At 41.8% G+C, this 24,556-nt stretch overlaps 1 protein-coding gene across 2 annotated transcripts in view; it reads right to left on the reverse strand.

The window, feature by feature from the left end:
* The window catches only part of Igf2bp3 (insulin like growth factor 2 mRNA binding protein 3), a 98,105-nt gene that overhangs the window by 11,865 nt on the left and 61,684 nt on the right, over nt 1-24,556 (reverse strand). For both annotated transcript variants that reach the window (XM_090332759.1, XM_090332758.1), the window contains exons 6-10: nt 11,941-12,222; nt 9,722-9,856; nt 7,920-8,042; nt 5,325-5,460; nt 3,099-3,224 (exon numbers count right to left, since the gene is read on the reverse strand). In XM_090332759.1, coding sequence (XP_090188885.1) covers nt 3,099-3,224; nt 5,325-5,460; nt 7,920-8,042; nt 9,722-9,856; nt 11,941-12,222 — 802 coding nt within the window. The remainder of the gene's footprint in view (nt 1-3,098; nt 3,225-5,324; nt 5,461-7,919; nt 8,043-9,721; nt 9,857-11,940; nt 12,223-24,556) is intronic.

The following is a 24,556-nucleotide window of genomic DNA, read 5'->3' on the forward strand; positions in this document are numbered from 1 at the left end:
CCTGCACAGCCCTGTTTCATCGCTGCACTATTCACAATAGCCAAGAAATATCTGGAAACAACCCAGAGGCCCCACTACAGATGAATGGATTTAAAAATGTGGTACCTGGGGCTGAGAGTTTGGCCTAGTGGTAGAGTACTTGCCTGACATGCACAAAGACCAGGGTTCGATTCTTCGTTACCACATACATAGAAAAAGTCAGAAATGGTGCTATGGCTCAAATGGCAGAGTGCTAGTCTTGAGGAAAAAGCCCAAGGATAGTGCTCAGGTACCACAACGGGGCCATCAGCTGCACTAGACATTGACGGAATGGAATTAAGCAATGCAAGGGTGGCGGTGGAGGGAAGAGAATGAGAGAAACAGGGAACAACTGATACACTAGCAAAAGGGAAGAAATGGTTTGTCAATGTTCTAACAGTTAAACTTTTTTTCTAGAAAAGAGTAGAAGATTTTGCATTTTTCAACATATATAAATTTTGCAGATTTAAATGATGCTTATTGGTATTTGAAAGTAAAAAAAGTGATCGTGACTTTAGCCAAGTGTAATGCTACAGTACTATGAAATATATGTAATTACTTAATCTCAATAAAGAAAGTTTTAGAGTTTGGCCTAGTAGTAGAGTGCTTGCCTAGCATGCACAAGACCCAGGTTCATTTGCGCTATACCACATACATAGAAAAGCTGGAAGTGGTGCTGTGGCTCAAGAGGCAGAGTGCTAGCCTTGAGGAAAAAGCCCAAAGACAGTGCTCAGGCTCCGAGTTCAAACTCTAGAGCTGGCAAAAAAAAGTTAGGCTGGAGGTGTGGTTCAAGTGGTAGGATGCAAACCCAAGCCAAGGCCCTTGAGTTCAAACCCCAATACCACCACCCCCCAAAAAATAATCACAGACCCCTCATTATTGCTGACGAGTATAATAAAGTCAAAAGAAATGTAAAATGCAGAAAAAATGGCACTGCTTTGGTTAATTGCCTTTCAAAACAATTTCTTACATATATTTCAAAATGTGTGACCCCTAGGTACATGTAACAAAAAGTCCAGTAGAAAAACTTCCTTTATCCTAAAATCACCAACAGTACCAAATCTTACAAATACCATTGTCCTTATAATAGTTTAATTTATAAATTGGGTGCAGCTAAAGAGTAATAAAAAACAAAGTGTGATGTTATGTGATTTTTGGAACACGGTTAACTAGATTAAGTCACACAATGGACAGCAAAACTGCAGGTAAGCCATCAGCTCTTGACAATGAAATGAACTACAGCCACCTGACAGCTTTGTAAAGCTGGGCTGTTGCTTGCTCCCACTGAGATTTTCATTGATGGTAAGCAGGACACAAGCTTTCACTCAGTTCTGTTCCAAGGCAACTGTTGCTGGCCTAGGCTATACCTGGGATACTTTCTAAAGTGCCTTCCCCTGGGGACCCTGATTTAAACAGCCTAGAGCAATTCTAGTGTACCTGCAGATTAAACCATCATCTCTTTAGGTGGGTGAGTACATATGCTATGCAGAAGACTGCTGGTGAATGAATGGAAAGAATGAAGGAAAACTAGCATTGTATGATTGATTTCAGCTCATGTCAGCAACAGGTGTAAAACTCAAATGAAGATACTGTAAAGATACTGATGACTCATTCCTAACGAATGGAAAACTGGATACCACCATAATCATACAAGACAAACTGACATCCTTTCCTTCCTGCAGTGACACAATGAGTAAGCGTGGGATGGTGCAAATCTAACCTCTGCAGGCAGGCAATCAAAAGCTAAGATCTATCCTATACCTGTAACCCACTGGCATGGAAGCTTTAAAGAAAAAAAAAAGCAATGCCATTTAAAACAAGGAAGAGGGGCCGCAGGACTGGCAAGAAAAGGGATGGGGGGACATGGGGCTAGAGTACTGTTAGAGGAGACTAACTCAATGCAGGCTCTTGATAGACCCCACTGGAAGTATACAAGAAAAGGCTTTTTTGACTCTAGCAACTTAAAAGATAGATAACATAGAAAACAATGTATTGTGTTGAATTTCTTGTGTGTGTGTGTGTGCACGCGCACAAGAGAAAGAGCGCGCAAGAGAGAGCGCAAGATAGAGATTGAACTCAGCCTGGGGGCTGTCCCTGAGCTCTTCAGCTCAAGGCTACCACCTGACCCTTGAGCCAAGCCCCACTTTCCATTTTTCTAGAGGTTAACTGAAGGTAAGAGTCTCAGGTCCTTTTGTGCCTGGGCTGGCTCTGAACAGTGATCCTCAGATCTCAGCCTCCTGAGTAGCTAGGATTATAAGCGTGAGGCACCACACCCAGCTTTCTTGACCTTTTAAAGCAGTAAACTTTCAGGTGACAAAAAGGAAGGAAACCATTTTGTTGTTGTTTGTGTTGTGTAACTAACATGCTGGGCTAGAACCTGTGATCCTCCTGCCTCAGTTTGAGTGGTAAGCTTGCAGGTGCCCACCACTAGCAGGAGCCTTTTTTTTTTTTTTTGGCCAGTCCTGGGTCTTGAACTCAGTACCTGAGAACTGTCCTTGGGCCTTGTTAAGGCTAGAGCTCTACCACTTGAGCCATAGCACCACTTCTGACTTTTTTCTATGTATATGGTACCAAGGAGTCAAATCAGGGTCTTCGTGCATGCTAGGCAAGCACTCTACCACTAGGCAAAAGTCCTGGCCCAACAGGAACCATTTTTAAAAGCTCTTTTCTTTTACCAACTAACCAAGTAACCAACGTTAACTTTTAACACTGAAAAAAATACCAGACTAAACAAATAGCAGCCAACAACTACAAAAAACTCTTTCCTGTTCCATAGTCACAACCACCAACATTTCAATATTTGTTGACAACCTTCTCATACAAAACCTTCAAAAAAAGAACTTCATGCTTGTTACCTTCACTGGGATCAAATTACTTTCACTGGATCAAATTAAAAGGTCCTACTGCTAAAAACCAGAAAGCACTGGCTTCGAACAAATGAGAGACCACACAGACATCTGGCCCCTTATCAAGATTTTTCCCTGGTAGCACCACAGGTCACACCACTGCAGGACCATAAGGCACTGTCTGCCTGATTGGATCCCACTCAACCAGAAGCAAGCAGAGGCCAGTGACCTTACCTCAAACTGTGGGTAGGGAGGAGTCATGGCTGAAGGGGGCCCTGAGGTGGGGGGTGGCATCCCTGAAGTGGGTGGGAACAGACCCAAGGCATTCAGATTCAATCCAGGAATTAAATGTGCTTGAAGCTGCAATGGTAAAAACATCCTTTAATTGACCATTAAAAAACTAAAAGTGAGCATTTCTAAGTGACAGTATTCAGATTATACCCTCATGTTAATAAAAAGAACTGCATTGTAGAACTAAGCAGATATTCCATAGTGCTTTACTTAGACATGTTTATAGTTGTTTACAGATCATGGCATTTTTAATTTGTGGGGTGGTTTTCCACAGCCGCTTAAGCGACAGCTGCATTGAGGTGCCTTGAGGGAAGAAAAGAGTAGCACCTTCATTTCTCTCACTAACACCCCACACTACTCAGACTGAAAAAAATAGTGCTGTTGGCTATGGGAACCCTGCCAAAATCTTGCATTTATTGAAAAGGTAAGTCAACAAGATTTGATCTGAAAATTATCAGTGTACAAAAATCTTTTTTATTCCTGAACCTACTACCCTGAAACAAAGTCTGGAAATGACATCACATTTTCATGTAACTACTGCAAATAAATTTATCTTTGGAATAGACAGAGCCATTGAAGAGATATTGTTTCCACTGGGAGTAGAACTGAAAGCTGGGTATACTGGGGCTGGAGCCAGCTGACTCTAAAGTATCTGGACAAGCAGAATGGGAAGGTGGCAGGTGGGTCATCAAAGGAGTTAGCTGATGAGCATCTCCCTCTTCCCACAAGGATCAACAGCGTCACGTCTGCCTTATTCAAGTTTCCTATTTCATACAACAGGCCCTCTGGGAAAATGTTAATTCATGTACTTTAAAACTTAAGATGGCGATGAATATAACTGTAACCCTTCTATTAATTACAATAAATTGAAAAAAAAAACTTAAGACGGGCTGGATTTTTTTGGAAACAAGAATTTCCAAAATATACCATTATCAGCACCATTTCACAAATTAAAGAATATCATGAACTGGCTTTAATGGACAAAGATACATTGCACAGAATGTTTTGCCATTTACCATTCTTGATACGGCCAAGTGTTTATATGAAGAACTAAGTACATTTTAAGCCTTTGCTATCTTTATTTTATAGTGCAAAGCATTGTGCTTAAGGTTAGCATTCTACTGCTTACTTCCGTTTCTAGACTATAAATGTTATTACCATAGGGCCTTGGCAAAGTGCTCCTATTGGCCTTGAACTCAATATCTACCAGACTCACACACCTCAAATAGTGATGTGTGCCACCACCATGCCTGGCTCTTAAACCTGTATTTTTATTGTTTGGCAGTACTGTGGTTTAAACTCAGAGTTATGCTTCACAGCTAGTGCTTTACATCTTTAAATCTGGTTGTTGCTTTTTGGTACCAGTAGTAGGACTTAAACTCAGGGACTGAGCTACACAGTTCAACATTAAACCTTTATCCACTGATCTCAGCCTCCTGAGTAGCTAGATTACTGTTATGAGCCACCCATACCTGGCTTCATTAGCTTTTTTCCTCTAAAGGCTAGTGCTCTACCACTTGAGCCACAAATTATTTGTGACTTTTCTGGGGGAAGGAAGAGGCAAGGAGAGGGGGATTAATTGGATATGAGTCTCAGGTTTGTTTGCCCAGTCTGGTTTTGAACCATAATCCTCAGATCTCCCTTCTGGGTAGCTTGGATTACAGTAGGACCCCCAAAAACTTATTCTTTAAAAAATACTTTTATATGAACTGTGGCTATTGCAATCCTAATAAATATGCAAGCTCTATTATAACTCCATTTCACAGGTGAAGAAAAAACTCACACTGGGTAAAGTAGGCTGGAGCTCATCACTGATTAGAATTCAAGTCCAGTTCACATGCCTTTCTAAAGCCCACATTCCTTCTAGAGTGTTCCTTAAATGAACATAATACATATTCATCTGTAGTTGGCAGATATAAGCATCCTCATATTTAAAGAACCCAAGGCTCAAAAGCTAATTTACTAAAAATCAAGAGGTAGTTAAGCCTAATTTCTGTGTCTCTCCTACTACCCAGGCATATTTCAGATGTTGGTAAAAGTCTAACAATTTAGAAAATCTTTTTATCTGGCGAATCGAATTGTAACCTCTCAATATGTTACCCTGACAATACACCAAACAAAACAAAATCTTTTAACTTCATGAAACAGAAAGTTCATGTTAAAACTAACATTCATAGAAGCAATATCATTTTCATAAGACTCCCTGATTTTCTTCATGATTTCTTCCTCAGCTTTGGCGCAGGTTTCGACACTGCCTTTCACCGTGATGGTACGCTCTGGGTTATACAGCGTCAGTTCCTGCAATCTGTGGAAAAGATAAAAGAATGGAAATTGCAGGAGGAAGACAGTTAATAATTCATCCACAGATGGCAAGTTGTAGAACCTTGGCAGTATGCACAAGTGGGTGGTCAAACAAAATGGGAAATAAACTCCAAAAGATAGGAATCCAAGAACTATAAAGTTGTGGAGGAGAAGGTTTCTCTCCCCTCCTAATCTGTCAAACATTATCAAATTATATAGTTTAAGCCCCAGTTTTAAACATGGCTTACTTCTTGGGTACTTAACATCAAACCATGTTCACAATCTCAGTGAATTCCAAAGAAATGAGAAGAATGTAGTTTTAATGGCATGCAACCTTTTAGTATGTTCCAAGTCTGTACTGACCAATTCTAGGCTTAATTGGCCTTTTGTGCAAATGCATTTCCTGGGTCACTAAGCAAGGAAAATGCATGGAAATAGTCCCAAAAAGCAAACCAAACTCCATGCATCTAAGCTCTTTTTTTTGGGGGGGGGGAGGAGGGGGACAGTGTTGTCAGAAGTTAAAGTAGGCTGGAGGAAATAACTCAATCTGTCTCAAGTAAAAAATTTTTAATGGTTCACTGATGACTAGACTAAAAACTTTCAATAGGCATTCAAAAACTTCCTGATTATTTAACCCAGGACCTGCTGAAGCTTCAAAATCTACTAACACTTTTATCTGAGGAAACTTATTACCTAAACTGGCCAAAGGCCTTGAGAGGAAAAGCAGGAAGACATCACGGTGGGAAACAGTCTAAATGCACAGACTGAAAAGAGCGCACAGTGGTGACTCCTTCGCATTGCTAGAATTCACACCAGGAAAACATACACTAATCCTGAGTCAGAGGAATGACATACTGTATATTTCCTCAAGCTTGTTAAAAATGTAAACAATATATTCAGTAACAAGAAGTTTAACTGTGTTAGACAACTCAAAGATGACTTCAATCCCTGCCAAACATTGTTTTGCAATTTTCATCACTCTGAGTTCACCCATCTCTTTCCATGTTTTTGGGTACTCTGAGGGAAACTAAGAATACTAACACTCACCACCATGCAGGCAAAGGGAAAAATGTTTTATGCACACATATACATACAGATCATTGGTTTGACCATCTCAAAGATATCTAGGATCTAACTTGTATAAATAATACTAGGACAATGGTAAGAGTGAACTTCTAGTCACATGCAGTGACATATACCTTTAATACCAACAGCTCAAGAGGCAGCGGCAGGATGATCTTGAGTTCACAGAATCCAAATAAAGTTACCCAGACATGAAGAGCTTGGTAAGATGTGGAGGAGGTAGGATTAGGGTATGACAAATGATTCGAGAGTTTTGTCTAGTATGTATGAGGCCCTGGACTTGATCAATGGTACTGCAAGCACACACAAAAAAATTAACTCTTGAGGCTTTGCCATAAAAATCAGGCCAGTTTCACTTTTCTTCCTAAGTCATCCCACTGGACAGATCACTTTATGGAGAGACCTACATGGCAAGTTCCTGAGGCCCCTGCCAACAGCCAGCAGGATCCTCAAAGCAATCCTAAGATCCTGAACTGCATTCGTAAGGAAGTGAAAATCATACTAAGTGAAGCAAACTGGAACCAAAGAAACAGACTCCATGGTTTCCCTTATTTTAATAAATAGTATGTATCTAGGATTTTCCTAGCAGAGGATAATGTACTGTGTTAACTTTAATGCACTATGTGAAGTTATTTCTTCTTTTGTTTTTCTCCCTATGTTTTATCCCCTGTTGTCACTGTATTTGATTTTGGTACTAGGTTTTATTGTATATATGTTATCTGAATTAGGGAAAGGAAGGGGAGCAACATGAGAGAAAGGAAAAAAGGGCAAACCAATCCAACAGCCGACACTCACAAGCCAATATATTGCAAATGAACTTTACAACTTAGGGCAGGGGAGGATAGGGAAAGAAAGGAAAGTGGGAGTACAGTGTGTGTGGGCGGGGAGGGGGGTAACAAAGTTCAAGCAGAAATGTATTCACTATCTTATATATGTATCTGGAACTCCTCTGTACATCATTTTGACAATTAAAAAAGGTACTGAGCAATTAGTGTCTTAAGCTGAGAAATGCAGAAACTACAACATCAAAGAACAGCAATGGAGGCATGGCTGAAGCAGGGAGAGCATCAGCTCTCAACTAAAATGAACCAAGAGCAGGAGGTCCTGAGGCTTGCTGTCCGGATGCCTGGAAGGCTAAAAACCTCATCAAGAGTTGAGCTAGAAACATGAATGTAAAGTAATCAGTTCTTCCTCCTATCTCTTCTACAAGAGAAGACCACACTTTCAGGATGTGTTGGAGTGGGCAATGGTCCGAGTCTGAGGATTAATATCTAGTGTGATGTTCCATGCTTGCTGAAACAGCTGGGCGGAGCTTAATTTAAGTTTACACTTTAAAGCAGTGTCTATAGATTTCTAATTTACAGGCAAGACAGCACTTACGGAGATATTGTGATTTTAGTGTCTGTATCCTGTTCAATTTTTTTAAGGTTTCTTCCTTCTTTGCCAATAAGACGACCTACAAAGTTATTATGTGCTAGAATCTTCAAAGGAATTTCTTCAGTGCTGTAGAGAAAAAAAATGATTTAAAATATGAGGCAAAGTAAAACTACTCTTTAATAGAAAGTACTAATTCATTTCATTTAACACTTCCTACCTACTTCCAATGGGAGATGTTATGCCAAATATGGTTTTAAATATGCTGATAATTAGCGTAATTCAATGCATGAATGGAGGTGATCAAGTGGGTAAAAAAACACTGAGTATTTGATGAGTTCATTTTTAAAATGATTTTTCTGCCAGGCTGCCAGTGGCTCAGGCCTGTAACCTTGTCTACTCAGAAGGCTGATGTGGTTCAAAGCCAGCCCAAGCACATGAATTCTCTCATCTCCAATTAGTTATCAATATCCACCAACTACAAATGGAGGTAGAGGACCACCTCTAAGCAGAAAAGTGAGTCAAGAGCTAGAGGTCCTCAGTTTAAACCCCAGTACCAACACACACACACACACACACACACACACACACACACACACTCACTCTGCTCAGGCCCTGAGCTCAAGCCCAGGACTGGCCAAAAAGAAAAAAATTGTATATCCTTATGTCAGTATTATGAACTTCCTGACTTTATTGCTTTATCTTTCTGCGGAGACTTGATTACCATTTGGTACAAGTGTATTATTGTTGTATCACCTTCTGCTTAATTGATCTGAGACTTGATTACCATTTGGTGCTGATGTAACCCCTATAGTTTCTTGGTGTGAAGAGAGTATATAAGATTGGAACTAGAAATAAACAGCGCTACAGCCTTCAGCTCACAACCTTCTTGGGCTGCTCACTTGGGCTGTAGTCCTTCTGATCCCCTCAAAAATAAATTAAAAATTTCCTATATCCAGTTCAGAGAATATCTACCTTCAGTGATGGGAGTCTCATTCACCTAAACTCCTAACACCAGAACACAATATATAAATGTACTACAAGCTAGTTTAAGATACATACCTGGAGATACATGCTTAAGAGGAAAACAGAAGACGATCAACAGTTGTCACACACTGGAGCATGGCCTAAGATCAAGTGGGAGCTTTTACACTTTTTTCCTACTTTCTTCATACTAAAAACAACTGAATTGCCACAATGCAATGCCCATACAGAATTTTATTACCAGAACCTAATTAGTGATCTCTACAAATTATGTATTGGTGATGAGGTCCCTGGGCTAACTTAAGGGGGGCTACTGTAGATCCTACTTGCAATACAGTGAGTGCCCTTTTATGCAATTAAGTGGCATGGAACTCTACTCCAAGACCCTATGGGAGAGAGATACAGTGTTCCTACCTGTAGCCCCCACATAAATCTCCTACTTACCTCAGCACTGAACTGGGAACCTGTTAAAGTCCAAACCCCCTATTTGTGGGGTCTAGGTGGAAGACATGACCAGAGGTCCCACAGTCTCTTAGTAAAGGACCAGTGTGGATTTGGGCCCACCTCAGGTAGATGGGCTCTCTACAGCCCCCAGCCGCCTTCCCCTACAGCTGGACATATCTTCCCCATTGTTCCATTTGCTCCATATTCAACCATGCACGAAAATTAAACAGTAAAATATTTTAAGCATCTTGTGCCTCACACTGAATTGTCGCCCATCTAAATAGCATTTCTCTTTGTTGGTAATCCCCAAGTAATCTGTCAGAGAAACTTAAAATAGACCAGCTAGAAACCTCTTCCACAGGTAAGCCCTCTTTACTCACAATTTTATATCTTGCGCTTCCTTATGCATAATCTCCAGAATAGACTTACAAGCTGCAGAGGTGCCTTCAGGGGTGGAGAGAATAGTAATGGACTTCTCAGCAGCCCCTGCATTCTCTTTACGGTGGACATCGATTCTGATCGCAGGCACATGCAGAAAGAAAACGAGAGCCATAAATGTGGATTCACAGCAGCCCACATCACTGACTTCAAAGTCACAGGAGTTCTGGGGAGGATATTCACTTCCCTCAAGGATGGAAACTTGACAAGTGTCAACACTGATGACTCCAAGACAAGTTTAATTCCAGGAGCATCTTGTTCAACTTGCCCTAGCTATCTGTGCTTTAAGTTTCCTCTTAGATACTCTAGACCAAACATGTCATGTCAAAGAGCCTGAGATTCAGGCTTACTCAGCAAGAGCTAGATGGTGTATCAAGAAAACTAGAGCCAGAGCCAGGCACAAGTGGCTCACGCCTGTAATCTTAGTTATTTGGAGGCTGAGATCTGATGATCAAAGTTCAGAGCCAGCCTGGGTAAGAAAGTCCATGAGACTACCATCTCCAAATAACCACTAGAAAAATAGAAGTGGAACTATGGCTCCAAGTAGAGCACTAGCCTTGAGGGGGGGAAAAAAAAGCTCAAGAATCAAGAAGAGTGCCCAATCACCGAGTTTGAGCCCACGACCAACATTTAAATTGAAAACAAAGACTGCTAGAGCTGGAATTCCACAGGGCTATGCCATGCATAAGTCCATGTTCTGTACTGTGCAGAATATCCACAGACATGCTATGTGCTGATTTCAGTCATCTACCTTTCAAGGATAAATAAAAGCTACCAAGAAATTATAATTAAAAATTTAATTAAGCAATCAGTTTAAGCAATCATCTTCCTAGCTTGTATTGGAAAACCTTGTCATGGTCAGTCATGTTTTTCTCCTGCAGTCTTTCCACCTAGCAGTGTGCTGAAGGCTACTAAACTCTGATCCCTTGAGAGAAAGGAAGGCTTTGTATTGGTGATTAGAATGGCCTCCTGAGACCATTCCACCAACTTAGGTCCTAATAACGATTAATTCCAATGGCAAGAGTTAATTAAATCTACTGGGCAGAGCTCTGTATCATCAGATGCAACAAAAACCACTTCCCCTCTCAATCCCCCTTCTTCCTGCTTTAAGTAAAACAGTACAAATTTAAGCCTCACTTCTTGTATCTGACAAGGAAATGAGGAGCTTGAAAAGAAATCTGCTGCATGGCAAAGAAGGAAAACCACGTATTAACTTATTGCAGGTAATGATGGATCACAGGAAGCAAGAAATGGTTAAATTTTTCAGATTAAAGCCAGACAAACTCATGGAAATTATAGTTCGATTTTAGTTGGCCCAAGGTCCCCAAAATCTTATTGTTTGTACACAAGCAAACAGTATGAATGCTTGCAGCACTCAGAGCGAGCAGTGGAGAGAGTATCCATCACCAGGCTTCTCTGGATCAAAATTGGCACCTACTGAACAGTATGGCTTCTAAGACAAAATACATAACAATGCACAGAGGTTTCCAAACTCAGAAATATGTCAATCTGGGCTATATGTAAAAGCTTCAAAACTAACACAGTTGTTTCACTCACTTGGCAAATCCAAGAAAAGCCTTCTCTGTGTCTGGCTCTGACTTTGGCTCTAGGACTGTGAAGGGAAAGAGAACCTCACAGTTCCTGGGTCTACTCCAGGGAAGTTAGTTCCAACATTTAAACAGATCATCTAGGTCCTTAAAACCTGGCAAAACTATCAAACACTACAAAGAAAAAGCCATTCCACTCTTCCACAGGACTTCATCACAGAATAGACTTAGACCATGGGATGAGCAATTCTTTACTGAAATAAAGCAGGACTGATCTGTCATAATGCCCCAGAGCAAGCGGACTAATCCCACCCACAGAATGAGGTCCTTAGCACTGAGTGCTGGCAGGGAGGAAGGACCGAGGCAGAGAACAACTGAGAAGCTGCCCTCTTGTCTGCCAGGGCCTTTCCCACCAGAGGTGATCAGGTGTCATTTGTTTTCCATTCATGTGTGAAAATTTGAGGTTCCCTTTGAGATGTATACAAATGAACACTAAGATATCAAATCACAAGCTTGGACTTTACCCCTCAACGTTCCCAAGTACTGTAAAAGAGGTGGCCTAATCTTCAGAACAAATCTCTGCCATAGCACCCACCATACTTGGGAATACTCACTTAGACTGGGTCTGTTTGGTGATATTCCGGATAGTGGCTCCTTCTTTCCCTATTATAGCTCCGACAAACTGAGTGGGAACGAGCAGGCGCAGAGGCAAGTCACACGGTTTCTGCTTAGAGACTGATCCTGGAGACCCCTGTCGGGATGAACCCCTCTGCCCAAGCCCACGACGGCCTCGGAGCTGCTGTGAGGCATTCTGCTGGGCGGCTACTTCATCAGGGATGTAGGCAACTTTCAAGGTGAAGTTCTCTAACTGGAATCCATTCAGTTTGTCTAAGGCTCTGAAAGTTCAAAAGGGGTGGGAAGGGGAACAGGTTGATATGATCAATTCTTACACAAAGCAGCACCCATGGGCTCCATTCAAGGTTACCAAGGAACACCCCCAACACAATTGTATAATCACCCCCAACACAATTGTATAATCACCCCTATTTCTCCTTTGAAGTTCACACAGGTAAGAAAAAGGCCAATAGGTTCTGCCTTCTACCAATGACAAAAGAAAGCAAATTTTGTCATTAGGATTCAGCCCTTCTTTACCTGAATCAGCTTAGTAACATCTAAATAAATAAATAAATGAATAACCCTGAGAGGAATGAATGAGTACTTGTCATAGCCAGTGATCCAAGCCAGGACAGAAAAGATTAATTCATACCCTTGCACAAATCTTTAAAACATTTACACACCCAGAGGACAAATGCCTCTAAACCATGTATAGAAGACTGATAGAACTTAATACTTTGGGTATTAAGTCAATCACTCAGTCAAGTTTTAGTACTTTATTAGAAGCTAACTCTGGGAAACGGTAGTTCTTTCTCTTCAGGGTTTATATCTGAATTACCACCAAGACACAGAGAGGAAATGAATAAGAAATAGGAGACACAAGAGGAGGGGAGGTGGACACTGGCTAGTTTTTAATACATTCAATATATTAGTATCTGAGAAGAACTTCAGGTGCCCCCCTCATCCTTTGACTTTATTAACATTTATCTGAAAAAACACCCAACTCCTAGGCAATCATCTCTGCATTTTAGCAAGGTATACCTACACAAATCCACACAGCAACAAGGGCCTCCTTATAGTTACCTCTCCCAGAGGCTAGTTTTGCCTATTTTTTAAATTCAATATGAGTCTTTATAAGTACATATACGTATAATGCATAATGTTCACTATGTATTCATTATCATGTATGGTACCCGATTTATTATGTTTTTAGGCTTATCCTTTTTATTCTACCTCACATATATTTTATTTTTTTGCCAGTCATGGGCTTGAGCTCAGGGCCTGAGCACTGTCCTTGGACTTTCTCAAGGTTAGAGCTCTACCACTTGAGCCTCAGCACCATTTCTGGCTTTTTTCTATGTATGTGGTACCGAGGAATTGAACCCGGGTCTTCTTGCATGCTAGGCAAGCACTCTACCACTAGGCCAAACTCCCGGCCCCTCACATATATTTTAAAAGAACCAATAATAAATTAATGTATATAACCAGGACTTCATAAATTATATATAATCATTCTTAACACCTCCTTTTTGTTATTCCTAATGATAACAATGGCCACTTAAGTTCTGCTCAGATTCTGTTCCAAAGGGCCCCGAGTTCAGTCCAAACAGGAAAAGAAAAATAGGCTCTCCAGTTGTTCCACATTCTCTTGTCAGTTGTGTCTTGCACGTTTGTCCCCTTGAAAATCTACTTTTCACTTCTCCATGAACAAGAAGAAGCTTGTGAGAGGGGGAGGGAGATAGTGGGAGAAAAGGAAGAAAGTGGCCCTTCCTTAGTTCCCTACAAGACAATGAAACCATGGCATGAAGACGGGCTCAGACAAGCAGCTCTGAAGGCTCATTGGCATCCAGAATTCTGCCCATATCCCTCATATCACTGTCCTGTCCTTTCCTAACACATGAATAAACTGATTGTCAGAGACCTCAAGTCACATAGACATACAGAAGGGATGGAATATTGTGCAATCAACAACAACTCTCTAAGGCTCTTGTCAGAACTCCTGTTAGCTGTGACACCCAGCCAATGGACCAGTCCTTTCCATGTTTGACACAGATATGTGTGGAATCTTCTTTCAAAGCCTCATTGGGAACCAGACACTGGGGGCTATTCAGGAGGTTGAGACCTGAGAATTGAAGCCAGTTCGGGAAGGAAAGTGGGGCTATTTAAAAAGAGAAAGAAGAGAAAGAAGCTAGAAATGGAACTGTGGGTCAAGTGGTAGAATACTAGCTAGCCTTAAGCAAAAAAAGCTCAAAGATGGTACCCAGGCCCTAGGTTCAAGTCCCAAGTCTGAGACCATAAAAAAATGTTTAATTGTGGTTAGATATTCATTGCTCTGTGTTTTGCTTTCCTTCAAACAGAGTATTGGGATATTTCCATGTGATTATGTCAGAGTGCACTGATTACACAAAAATCAAAGGATTATAGACACATACTTACCAATAACCTCATGAAAGATTCTGCCATACTACTGACAGATTTTGCCATATTGTTCTCTTTCCTGCCCCCTTCCCCACTTTTCGACAATGTTTGCCAGGCTGCTATCACTTGAGCCATACACCTAGAGATCTCTTAAGGAAATGTTGATTAATAGCTCTAAAATAATTTATTTCTAATGGGAACAATTAAATTCTATTAAAACTGATACATATTATAGAAAGTTGGAGTTGTGGGCAGGAGCATGACCTAGTTAGCAGTAGAGTGAGTGCTTGCCTGGCATGCACAAAGCCCTGGGTTCCATTCCTCCATACCACATTCACAGAAAAAGCCAGAAGTGGTATTGTGGCTCAAGTGGTAGAACACTAGCTTTGACAAAGTTCCAGGGCAGTGCCCAGGCCCCAAGTTCAAGCCCTGGGACTAAGCAAAAAAAAAACAAACAAAAAACAATAAACAAAAATCAACAACAACAAACCTTGCAAGTTGTTTTGACTTTTTAATAGGTTGAAATTTTACAATTTTTGGAAGTAGAAAATTTTCCCCAAAGAAGTCTGATCCCACACAGAAATGGAGGGACAACGGGGAACAAATACAGCAAGGATGCTAACTAGACACTATTGAAAATTAGACAATTTTGGGGGGGGGAATCAGGAGGAAGAGATGACACTGCCCAAAAGGAAATGTACTCATTACCTGACTTCCATAACTATAACCCTTCTGTACATCACCTTTACAATGAAAACACAAAAGAAAATGAACTACACAACTTGTGGGTAGGGTGGGAGGGAAAAGCTGGGAGAGAGCAAGGGAAAGGGTGACATTGTCCAAAAATAAATGTACTCATTACTCATGTAACTGAGCCCCTTCGTATATCACGGGAGAGGATGTTAGGGGGAAGGGAGAGTTTGAGCAAAATGAAGGGATTAACTAAATATGCAAACAAGAAGGATAGTTCCATTTCACTCCTTTTCTTACTATAAAACTGAGTAATGCTAGCTTCAGAACAAAGTGTGGTATGTGGCTCTGATGGAAGGATATTGTCTAGCAAACACAGGTTCCAACTTCAAACCCCAATAGCATCAAAAACAGAGTGGAGAGAGGAAGTGGGGGAGACAGGAGAGAGGGAAAGAGACAGGTAGAGGGAGAGGTGGGGAGGAGGAAAAGGGTGGAAGAGGGGGGAAGAAAAGGGGAGAGATAAAGAGAAAACGCAAGGATTTCTGACCACAAATTAAGTCACTTATGTTACAAAAAGGGTAAATAACCTTTCTGGAGACAAATACCTAACAAAGCAGAGTCCAGTCCTCCAAACTTGGAAATAACTAAAAGGCACTAGAGAGGACGCCGACTGTAGTACAATGGCTTTCTTATGCCTAAGTCGCTGAAACCTTCCATGCTCACAGTTTGATATTAAGTTCTGTTACACAGTGGTCTTTCAAGTTCGTGGCAAAATGTTAAAATATTTTCACATAGTCTATTGTATCTGGAAGACATGAAGTGAATATTATCTTTATAGTTATTCAAAATACATTCCTTCAGTTCAGCAGAACTCAAGGATGGTTATCTAACCCTGTGCTCGGGGTCCTGCAAAAGAAAAAAAAAGTAGCAGTAATTATGTTTGGATGGCAAGAAGTTCTCTTCTGTTTCTTGGGCCATCTGTCTCATTTCTTGTGTTTGGGAGGTTTTGTTGAGTCAGGGTCTTACTATGTAGCCCAGGCTAGCCAAGAACTCTTGTCTCCGTCTCCCAAATGCTAGAATCCAATTTCTTTTCAACAATACATCTACTGACATTCAATTCTGAAATAGGATAGGGAAGGGGGGGAAACAAGATGGGGGTGGGGGTGGGGGAGGGAAATGGGGACCAAAACATGAGAAAGGGTATCAATGTTTGTGAAGTAATGCACCTTCTCTCTGGTGAATATAAGGTAATCCTTCTATTAATTACAATTAAAAAGATGACAAAGATTTTTGAAACCTTAATGGTTTCTTCTCCCATGAGCCAAATTGTTTCAAACACTTCTAACTACGTGTGCCTAACACAGAGCCTGGCAGTGAGAGAAACGGATCTGCACAGATCACATCCAATGCCGATAGTCCCGTGCTCCCACAGAAAGCCACGCTGCAAATGACAACATCAAGCACAGGACAACATAAGAACCAAAGGTCTACATACTGGACAGGATAATTTGTGACACATTATCCTCCAGAGAGCACCGTCAACCCTTAGGGGCTTTATCTCAGCATTCCTGGAAGAGGAAGGAAGAGGGTGAGCAGAGACTTAAAGCCTTTCAATCCGCTGCATCTGCTAAACACAAACTTCTCTTCCTAATGAGCTTTAAACACTTGTTTCTAGTAATTTTATTACTTCAAGAATTTAATGATTCCAGGCAAGCTTAGAACAAATATATTTCTAATACATGTGCTAGGAAGCTTTGGTTTTTCTTAGCCACAAGGTGGCAGAAATCACCACAAAAAAAATCTGTCTTAGCCACAGCTGTTTGAGGAATCCTCCACAGAGCTGAGGAGCAGGAGAAACAACTTCATCCAGGTCCTTGTCCCTCAGCACCCGTGGCCAGTCCTGATCTGAAAAGCAGTGCACCGCACAGTAACAGAGCAATACCACAAAATGCACCCTCGCTGCTAACTTTCACACTCTTGCTTCCTTCTAGGTGTTTAATAAACCCTCAGCCTTGCACGGACCAAGTGGGCACTGGATCACTCACTCAGTTGTATTGCCAAGCCTTATGAAGTGCTTTGTTTTGTAATATCCCAGGCATTCTAAGGGTCTGAGAACCCTCCAACAATGGAGTCACCAGCACTCAGTGAAACGAGCTAGGAGTCTATTTAATAGCACAGCAGCTACTCTCCACCTTCGGGCTGATAGAGAGCAGCCCCTACCTCCCATGGGGCTGAGCTTTAAAGGAGAGCACCACACACAGGTGGTCCAGCTCACCAGGAAAACACCACACGCAGTGGTCACAAGGAAGACACCACACGAGGGTCGTCAAGCAGTGTATTTTTACAAAAAACAAAAAATGGCATTAGACAGCTAATCCTGACAGGTTACTACAATTCCCAATCCCTTCTTTGTATATAATCAAACCTTTGATAGAAGACGATAGACCAGATCAAAGCTATAGTGATTCAAGGCTTCCACAAAGAGTGTAGACTCCTGCCAATTGTCATTCTCCTGTGGGTTTTTTTTTCTCTATCCTGCCTCATTTTTTTTTTTAATTTTGCCAGTCCTGAGCTTAAACTCGGGGCCTGAGCACTGTCCTTGGACTTTCTCAAGGCTAGAGCTCTACTACTTGAGCCTCAGCACCACTTCTGGCTTTTTTTCTATGTATGTGGTACCAAGGAATCGAACCTGGGTCTTCATGCATGCTAGGCAAGCACTCTACCACTAGGCCAAACTCCTGGCCCTATGGGCCATCTATTTTTTAATAGGCCATTGTTTCTGGTCCAAGTTTAACTCTTAGAGAACCTTTTTTGGTAATGCAAGAATTACAAGCACCATCACTGTACTAAGAATTCCAGACTAGCATATGCCTCTTTTTAAAAGAAATACATTCAATTACAAAATAGTATTGAGAACAAATTACATCACACAGATAAACTTTTAACCACCTTTTAGACCTTTTTTAACCCTCTTTTTAAAGTTTCCTAAGGGGCAATGTTTAGAAATACCAATCATCCACATCAAATTTCCAGTGTCAGTCTGCCAGGAAAAGAATATGAAGTTGGTCCCCTCGGCCCATCCAACCAGGTTTGGCTGAACCATCTTCACACCAGCTTATTCTCTTCCACCCTGTATGGACTTCTAGACCAGTCCCTTTCTCTTGATACCCAAGCAGTTTTAGATGGACAGAACAGACATAAGTTTCTCATACTAACAGACCTTCACATTTAGATTTCTAATGCATGAAGGATTAACCCCACCCCCCACCCCTGCACCCCACTTTCCCAGATGCATATAGACACCAGGCAAGCCACCAAATCAAGTGCAGACTGCTTGACCCCAGCAGGGCAATCTAATCCTAGCTGTAATTACATCATGGGCTCAGCAGAAAAGCTCTTCATGTCCCTCTACCCTCCGTAGTTAGACCTTGATAGAAACCCAACTCCTCTGTTTCTAGCTCAGTCTCCAAGCCCCAGAGAAGGCAGTGTCTCTTACTGCTCTATCTCAAACTGTCCTCGCCTGTAGAAGATCAAGTCTGGCCTGTCTCTTTTCATTTTCCCCAACAATACTTGACCTTTGACTTTAGCCAAAGGAAATAAATCCCCAAATCCCAAACTCCTCGATTTTTTTAACCCAATTACAGTGTCAACAGCTTTATACCTTAAAACACCAGATCTCACTTTGCAAATCAAAAGATCCTTCAAAAGCTTTTTTCTTTCTTGGTCAGTCCTGGGGCTTGAACTCAGGGCCAGAGCATTGTCCTTGGGTTTTCCCAAGGCTAGAGCTCTCCCACCTGAGCCACAGCATCACCACCAACTCTATGTATGTGGTACCAAGGAATCAAACCTGCATTTTCTGGCATGTTAGGCAAGCACTCTTATCACTAAGACTAACTCCCAGCCCCCTAAAAAGCCTTTTAAATGCCAAAACATTATCTTTGGAGCTTCAATTCACTCAGCCATTTACCTGAGTGTCAAGCTCATTGTCAAGACCAACTACCTGTGGGAGAACAAACCTACATATTATCTTCTGCAGCAACTTTCTTAACATCTGGGCAGTCTATCTTAATTGGGTAAGCCTCCAACCTACCTGAGAAAGTATCTACAAAGACAAGCAAATGCCTACGTCCTATTTCTCTAGCTCTGTCTCAGGGAAATCTACTTCCCAGAGTTCTCCAAGAAAAAGTGTCATAGCTCTTAACACTCCTTCTGGAACAGAGGGTTTTTTAATCTACTCACTGGGAGCTGACACACGTAAAAACAATACTATGCCCAAGATTTTTCAGGTGGAGAATAAAGTAGGCTTGTGACAACAATTGGTAAAGCTTTTCCTCATGCGGGTGTTTTGATGTGCTTGTGTTTTCCTAAGGCATGAGAAATTAAAAATTCTTTGGTCTTCAAATGTCTTCAATCTGAAGGCAAAGTATTTAGAAGCATTTGTTCTTCCACCTGTAAGTCCTCATCTAAGTAAGCAGGCTTTGGGGAGCTCTGGAAGAGGGGGTCACAACTAAAACGTCAGTAGGCTTTACCTATCCTTTTGCTGCCAGCCTAGGTGTTTGGTCAGTAGCCCCATTTTCCCCTTTCCTCCAGGGAATCATTCCTTTTGTGACCTGGGCAGTGCACAATGGCCACATTCCGGGGGAGCCAGACTGTGTCCAACACTATCAAGACCTCTTCCACATTGTTTTCCTGTTGAGGTTCATCGGCCTCTTTCCTCATGGACATGAGCTGTGGCAAAAACATACCTGCTATCCGTGAAGTTTACTCTTTCCTTCTGCCTACCTGCAGCTTCAGCCTCAGGGTAATCGGTTCTGCTTTCTGGGTAGAGGTTTCTCTACTTAAGGCCTGAAATAAGTTCTTGAGCAGCCCAAGTCCTATAGCTATTCACCTTTGTTCAGGGACAGAAAGCTGTCCCTGCAAACTGGAAAAGGCCAAGACGAGACCAAGATCAGGGCCTACTTTAATGAGTCCAAGGCCTGTCCCTTGTTGCTCCTCCCCAATTTAGGGGAAGTATCTCCTCCAGCTATTGTCAAATACAATGTCTCAGCTAGTTCAGCAAATCCTGGTTGAAGGGGGAAGTATCTTTTGAATGGCTTCAATTCTCCTTTTGGACAGGGTTTGCTATCCCTCCTTCAACTCATAGCCCAGATAAGTAGCCTATTATGCAAAGTTGTGCTTTCTAAGCTGATACCTTGTAGCTCAAATGCTCAAGGTTTTAAACAAGCCTCAGGTGGCCTCACAAACCTCTTTGCTTGAGGTAGTCAGTAGGATGTCATCAACATGGAAAGAGTTATTTCATCAGCACCACTGGAAGAGTTACTTCTGAATATTCTGTACAAAAGGCTGCCAGGTCTTGGTTTGGGGCTTCAAAGAGTTGGAGAGTTCTTAAAACCTTGCAAAAGTCTTGTCTAGGTTGGCTGGCCAGAGAAACTGCCTTCTGGGTCTGTCCATTTGAAGGTAAAGATGAGCTGACTGGCTTTTGCCAAAGGCAGGCTTCACGTTGGTTTTCAGTCACATTGGTTTCAATCTCCTGGAAGGTGACTGTAGCATGCAGCTTTGCAAATATCTGACGGCTCCTATCCCACTCCTCGGAGATAGAGGATCTGTAAAACCTGCTGTCAATCTATCCAAGTGGGTTAGTAAATAAAGAGAACAGATTCAACGAGAGTTAAAGCCTGGGGTTTTCAGAAAAAGGAGGGGACAAGTCATCCACAAGGTTCCTGTGCTCCTGCAGAACTGGGGGATCTGGTTCGGGTGTCCAGGCTTCCTAAGGATGATCCTATGAACTGTGTGAAGAAGGGGTAGGTTAAAGAAATCCTCACATGACTAGTTTACATTGAACTAGCTCACCAGAGAGCCCAGAGATGGCCCACGAACACTGGCTCTACTTCTGAAATCAGAAAAACATTCAAGCATTAATTACACCGGGGGTAGATACTAGGCCATTGGCCCATGTCGTGCCATTGGTAAATGGAAACACAAACAAGTGACCACACAAATTTCAGGTGGGACTCAAACCCACCCCAAGTCAGCACCTACCTGTCCTGGTCCAGTTCTGGTCCAGTTCAGGTTCAATTCGGGTTCATTTTGTATACAGAACATAAGACACTCAGTGTAACTGGTGCCAGCCTGTTTCAATTGGAACACTAGACACTTCACCAGTCTGTTTCAACTGGTGCTAACTAGATTCTGGTGGTCCAACAGTGAGGCCACCTCTCACCACCACCTCAGGTTGGGGAATACAGCTGCATCCAGCTCACCCACAAACAGGCACACAACGGCCTGTTTCAGCCAATATGTAAAATGCTCACCAGTCTGTTTCAGTCTGTTTCACTAGACACAACACTAGACTCTCACCAGTCTCTTTCAACTGGTGAAAAGGACACTAGACACTCACCAGTCATGTCAGTCAGTACACAAAACACAACAACACTCATTGTTCTCAGTCAGTATACAAAATGCTCACCTCCAGAGGAATTTACACATACTCCCATACTCCTCCTTAAATCCTCAACACTGACCTCAGGAAGTATGTGGCCAGGAAAAGCTACTACCCTTCTCCTGGGCTGAGAGGAATTTCTCAGTGGCCACCCCCTTTGAAAGGTCAGGGCTCACCAGTCCTTGGCTTCCCAAAATCAAGGCCTGAGGCTGGGATCTCGCTGGGGCCTCCATATGTAATATCCCAGCCATTTGAGGATCCTCAAAATCCCCAGCAATTGAGTCACCAACACTTGGTGAACAGAGCTAGGAGTCAGTTTAATAGAAGCCCTGACCCTCTGTGGGGCTGAGCTTTTAAAGGAGAGCGCCACACACAGGTGGTGCTGCTCACCAGGAAAACACCACACGCAGGGGGTCAAGCAGTGTAAGTGTTTTTACAAGAAACAAAAGCAAAAACAAAACCACAGAATTAGACTGTAGTAGCCTGTCAGGATTAGTTGTCTAAGTGCCTCAAAAGCCTCATGGGTAAGAAATGAATGCCAACTAGGCGAGGTGAACCATGACCGTGGGCTTAACCAAAATCTGAGATTTATGGAGAGCGAGCAACCCTCAATAAATGGACACTGGAATGTATCCTGTAAACCCCCAAGCTCTCCCCACACCTCTCAGACTTCTAAGGAGCAGACACTACTCAACTAAGAACAAGACAGCCCTCATGACGAAGGCCTGAGCTTGGTGACTCTAGGGCATATTCTTTATCTGAGAATTTATCCAATGAGATTCAAATTTTTTTCCCAGAATGAGAAATCATACCCTATATCCATTTAAAAAATTATTGAAAAGAATGGCTAAGATTTTGAATTCAGACAATGACAGATGCTGGCGGGGTTGGGGAGAAAAAGGAACCCTACTGCACTGCTGTAAGCAAGTTCAGCCACTCTGGAAAGCAGTGTGGAGGTTTCTTAAAGAAGTGAAAATAGACCTTCCCTACAATCCAGCCATATCACTCCTGGGCATCTATCCTTAACATCATAACCCAAGATATGATAAGGACACTTGCTCAGCTATGTTCATCTCTGTACTATTCACAATAGCCAGGCCATGGAAACAATCCAGATGCCCTACTGCAGATGAATGGATACAAAACATGTGATTACACACACACACACACACACTGGAATTCCACATAGCCAACAAACAAGATAAAATAATGGCATTTGCAGGGAAGTTGATGAATCTAGAGTGAATCATGTTGAGGGAGACAAGTCAAGACTAAAGGAACAAAAGGCACATGGTATCCTTAATATGTAGCTATTAGATCCACACAGTACAAGAGCGAGGACTCAGTATTTGTGTACCCAATGCTATGGACATGGTATTAGAAATATAAACACAACTACACAGACATAAAAATTTATGGGTCTATAGACATAATGTTTTATTACATAGAGTAATATGTATCTATGACATACAAACCCTCAGCCTAATTTTAATTATGTTCGTGCCAGTGATTGTATAGATTCCTTTCTTGAATACTTGTTTGTTAAATACATCATTTGAAATATGATATAAAAATCAATGTTAATAAATTCTTTAATCCTAGCTACTCAGGAGGCTGAGATCTGAGGATCAAGGTTCAAAGCCATCCCTAGCACAAAAGGACCTGATACTCCCATCTCCAAGTAATTTCTAGAAAATGGGAAGTGGAGCTTGGCTCAAGGGTAGGGTGGTAGCCTTGAATTGAAGAGCTCAGGGACAATACCCAGCCCAGGGAGGGGTTGGGTGGTAGTCTTGAGCTGAAGAGCTCAGGGACAGCACCCAAGCTGAGTTCAAGCCCCATGACCCAAACACACACAAAAAAATATTATTGGAAACAAACTATCATAAACTGAGCTGTTTTGTTTTTTGGGTTTTTGTTATTGTTTGGCCAGTTATGGGACTTGAACTCAGGACCTGGGCACTGTCCCTGAACACTTGCTAAAGGCTAGCACTCTAACACTTGAGCCACAGCACCACTTCAGGTTTTCTTGTGGTTAATTGGAGATAGTCTCAGATAATTTCCTGACTGGGCTGGCTTTGATCCACTATCTTTAGATCTCGGCCTCCTGAGCAGCTAGGATGTACAGACATGAGCCATGAGCGCCTGGCTCCAAACTGAGTTTTCTATGCTTTACTCCAATGGAGTTCTAATTCTCTTTAATCTCGGAATTCATGGTAGTTGGTTGGAGGACAGTATTACTTAAGGCTCCTTGACTGCAGCAGAAACTAAATTCAGGTGTTTGATCTCCAAGTAGTACTCTCCACACTCCACTGCAGACAAGGACATGGCCTTGCTGTCTGCCTGTGGCCAAGAATTAACATTCAGTACAAGAACTGAGTGAATGGATGTGACTTTCCTAACTCAAGTGCCTAATCTGTTTGCCTATGTTGCCTAATTACCAAAATTATACAATTCCTAACACCTTCTCCCTACCTTCTTGGTATCACTAAGGCTTTGCTCAGTATATTACACCACAATTCTCCACATTAAGCTTACTGTCACATTAAGATTAAATCTGTCTCAACAGACCCTTCTCTCCTCCCATACTTCCCCCTACTACCACCCCACCCCGAGAATTAGTAAATGCCTTGGATTAAAAAAATATATATCTATATATATATATTTTTTTTTACAGAAATCTGGAGCTATATGCTACATTATCCATTACTTTGTTCTCTATTAAGTTTACTTCCTTAAAGCCAGGTAGGTGTGTCTCCAACATGTGTCTCCTATGACTTTACCAGTTAAAGTAAGCCTGTTGCCTTCCTCTTGCTAGCCTTTTGCAAGTTTTCAAATCCTACCATTTGTTCCATCTAATAAAGACGACTTGCCAAGAATCCCATGAAGATCTTTTCATGAGTGTAAAGAGCCATGGACACTCTGCTTTTCCCTGGCATCCGTTCCCCTCCCAATATACTGCTGGTTTAAAGTGAGATAGTCTTCTTACATGACAGAACTGATGAATTAAATACCACAATTCCTGTCACGCCTAACAGCCCATATATATATTTCCTTCTGTTTGTAGCCTT

The sequence above is a fragment of the Megascapheus bottae genome, chromosome 5 (assembly GCF_031878675.1).
Source record: "Megascapheus bottae isolate mThoBot1 chromosome 5, mThoBot2.hap1, whole genome shotgun sequence".
Lineage (NCBI taxonomy): Eukaryota > Metazoa > Chordata > Mammalia > Rodentia > Geomyidae > Megascapheus > Megascapheus bottae.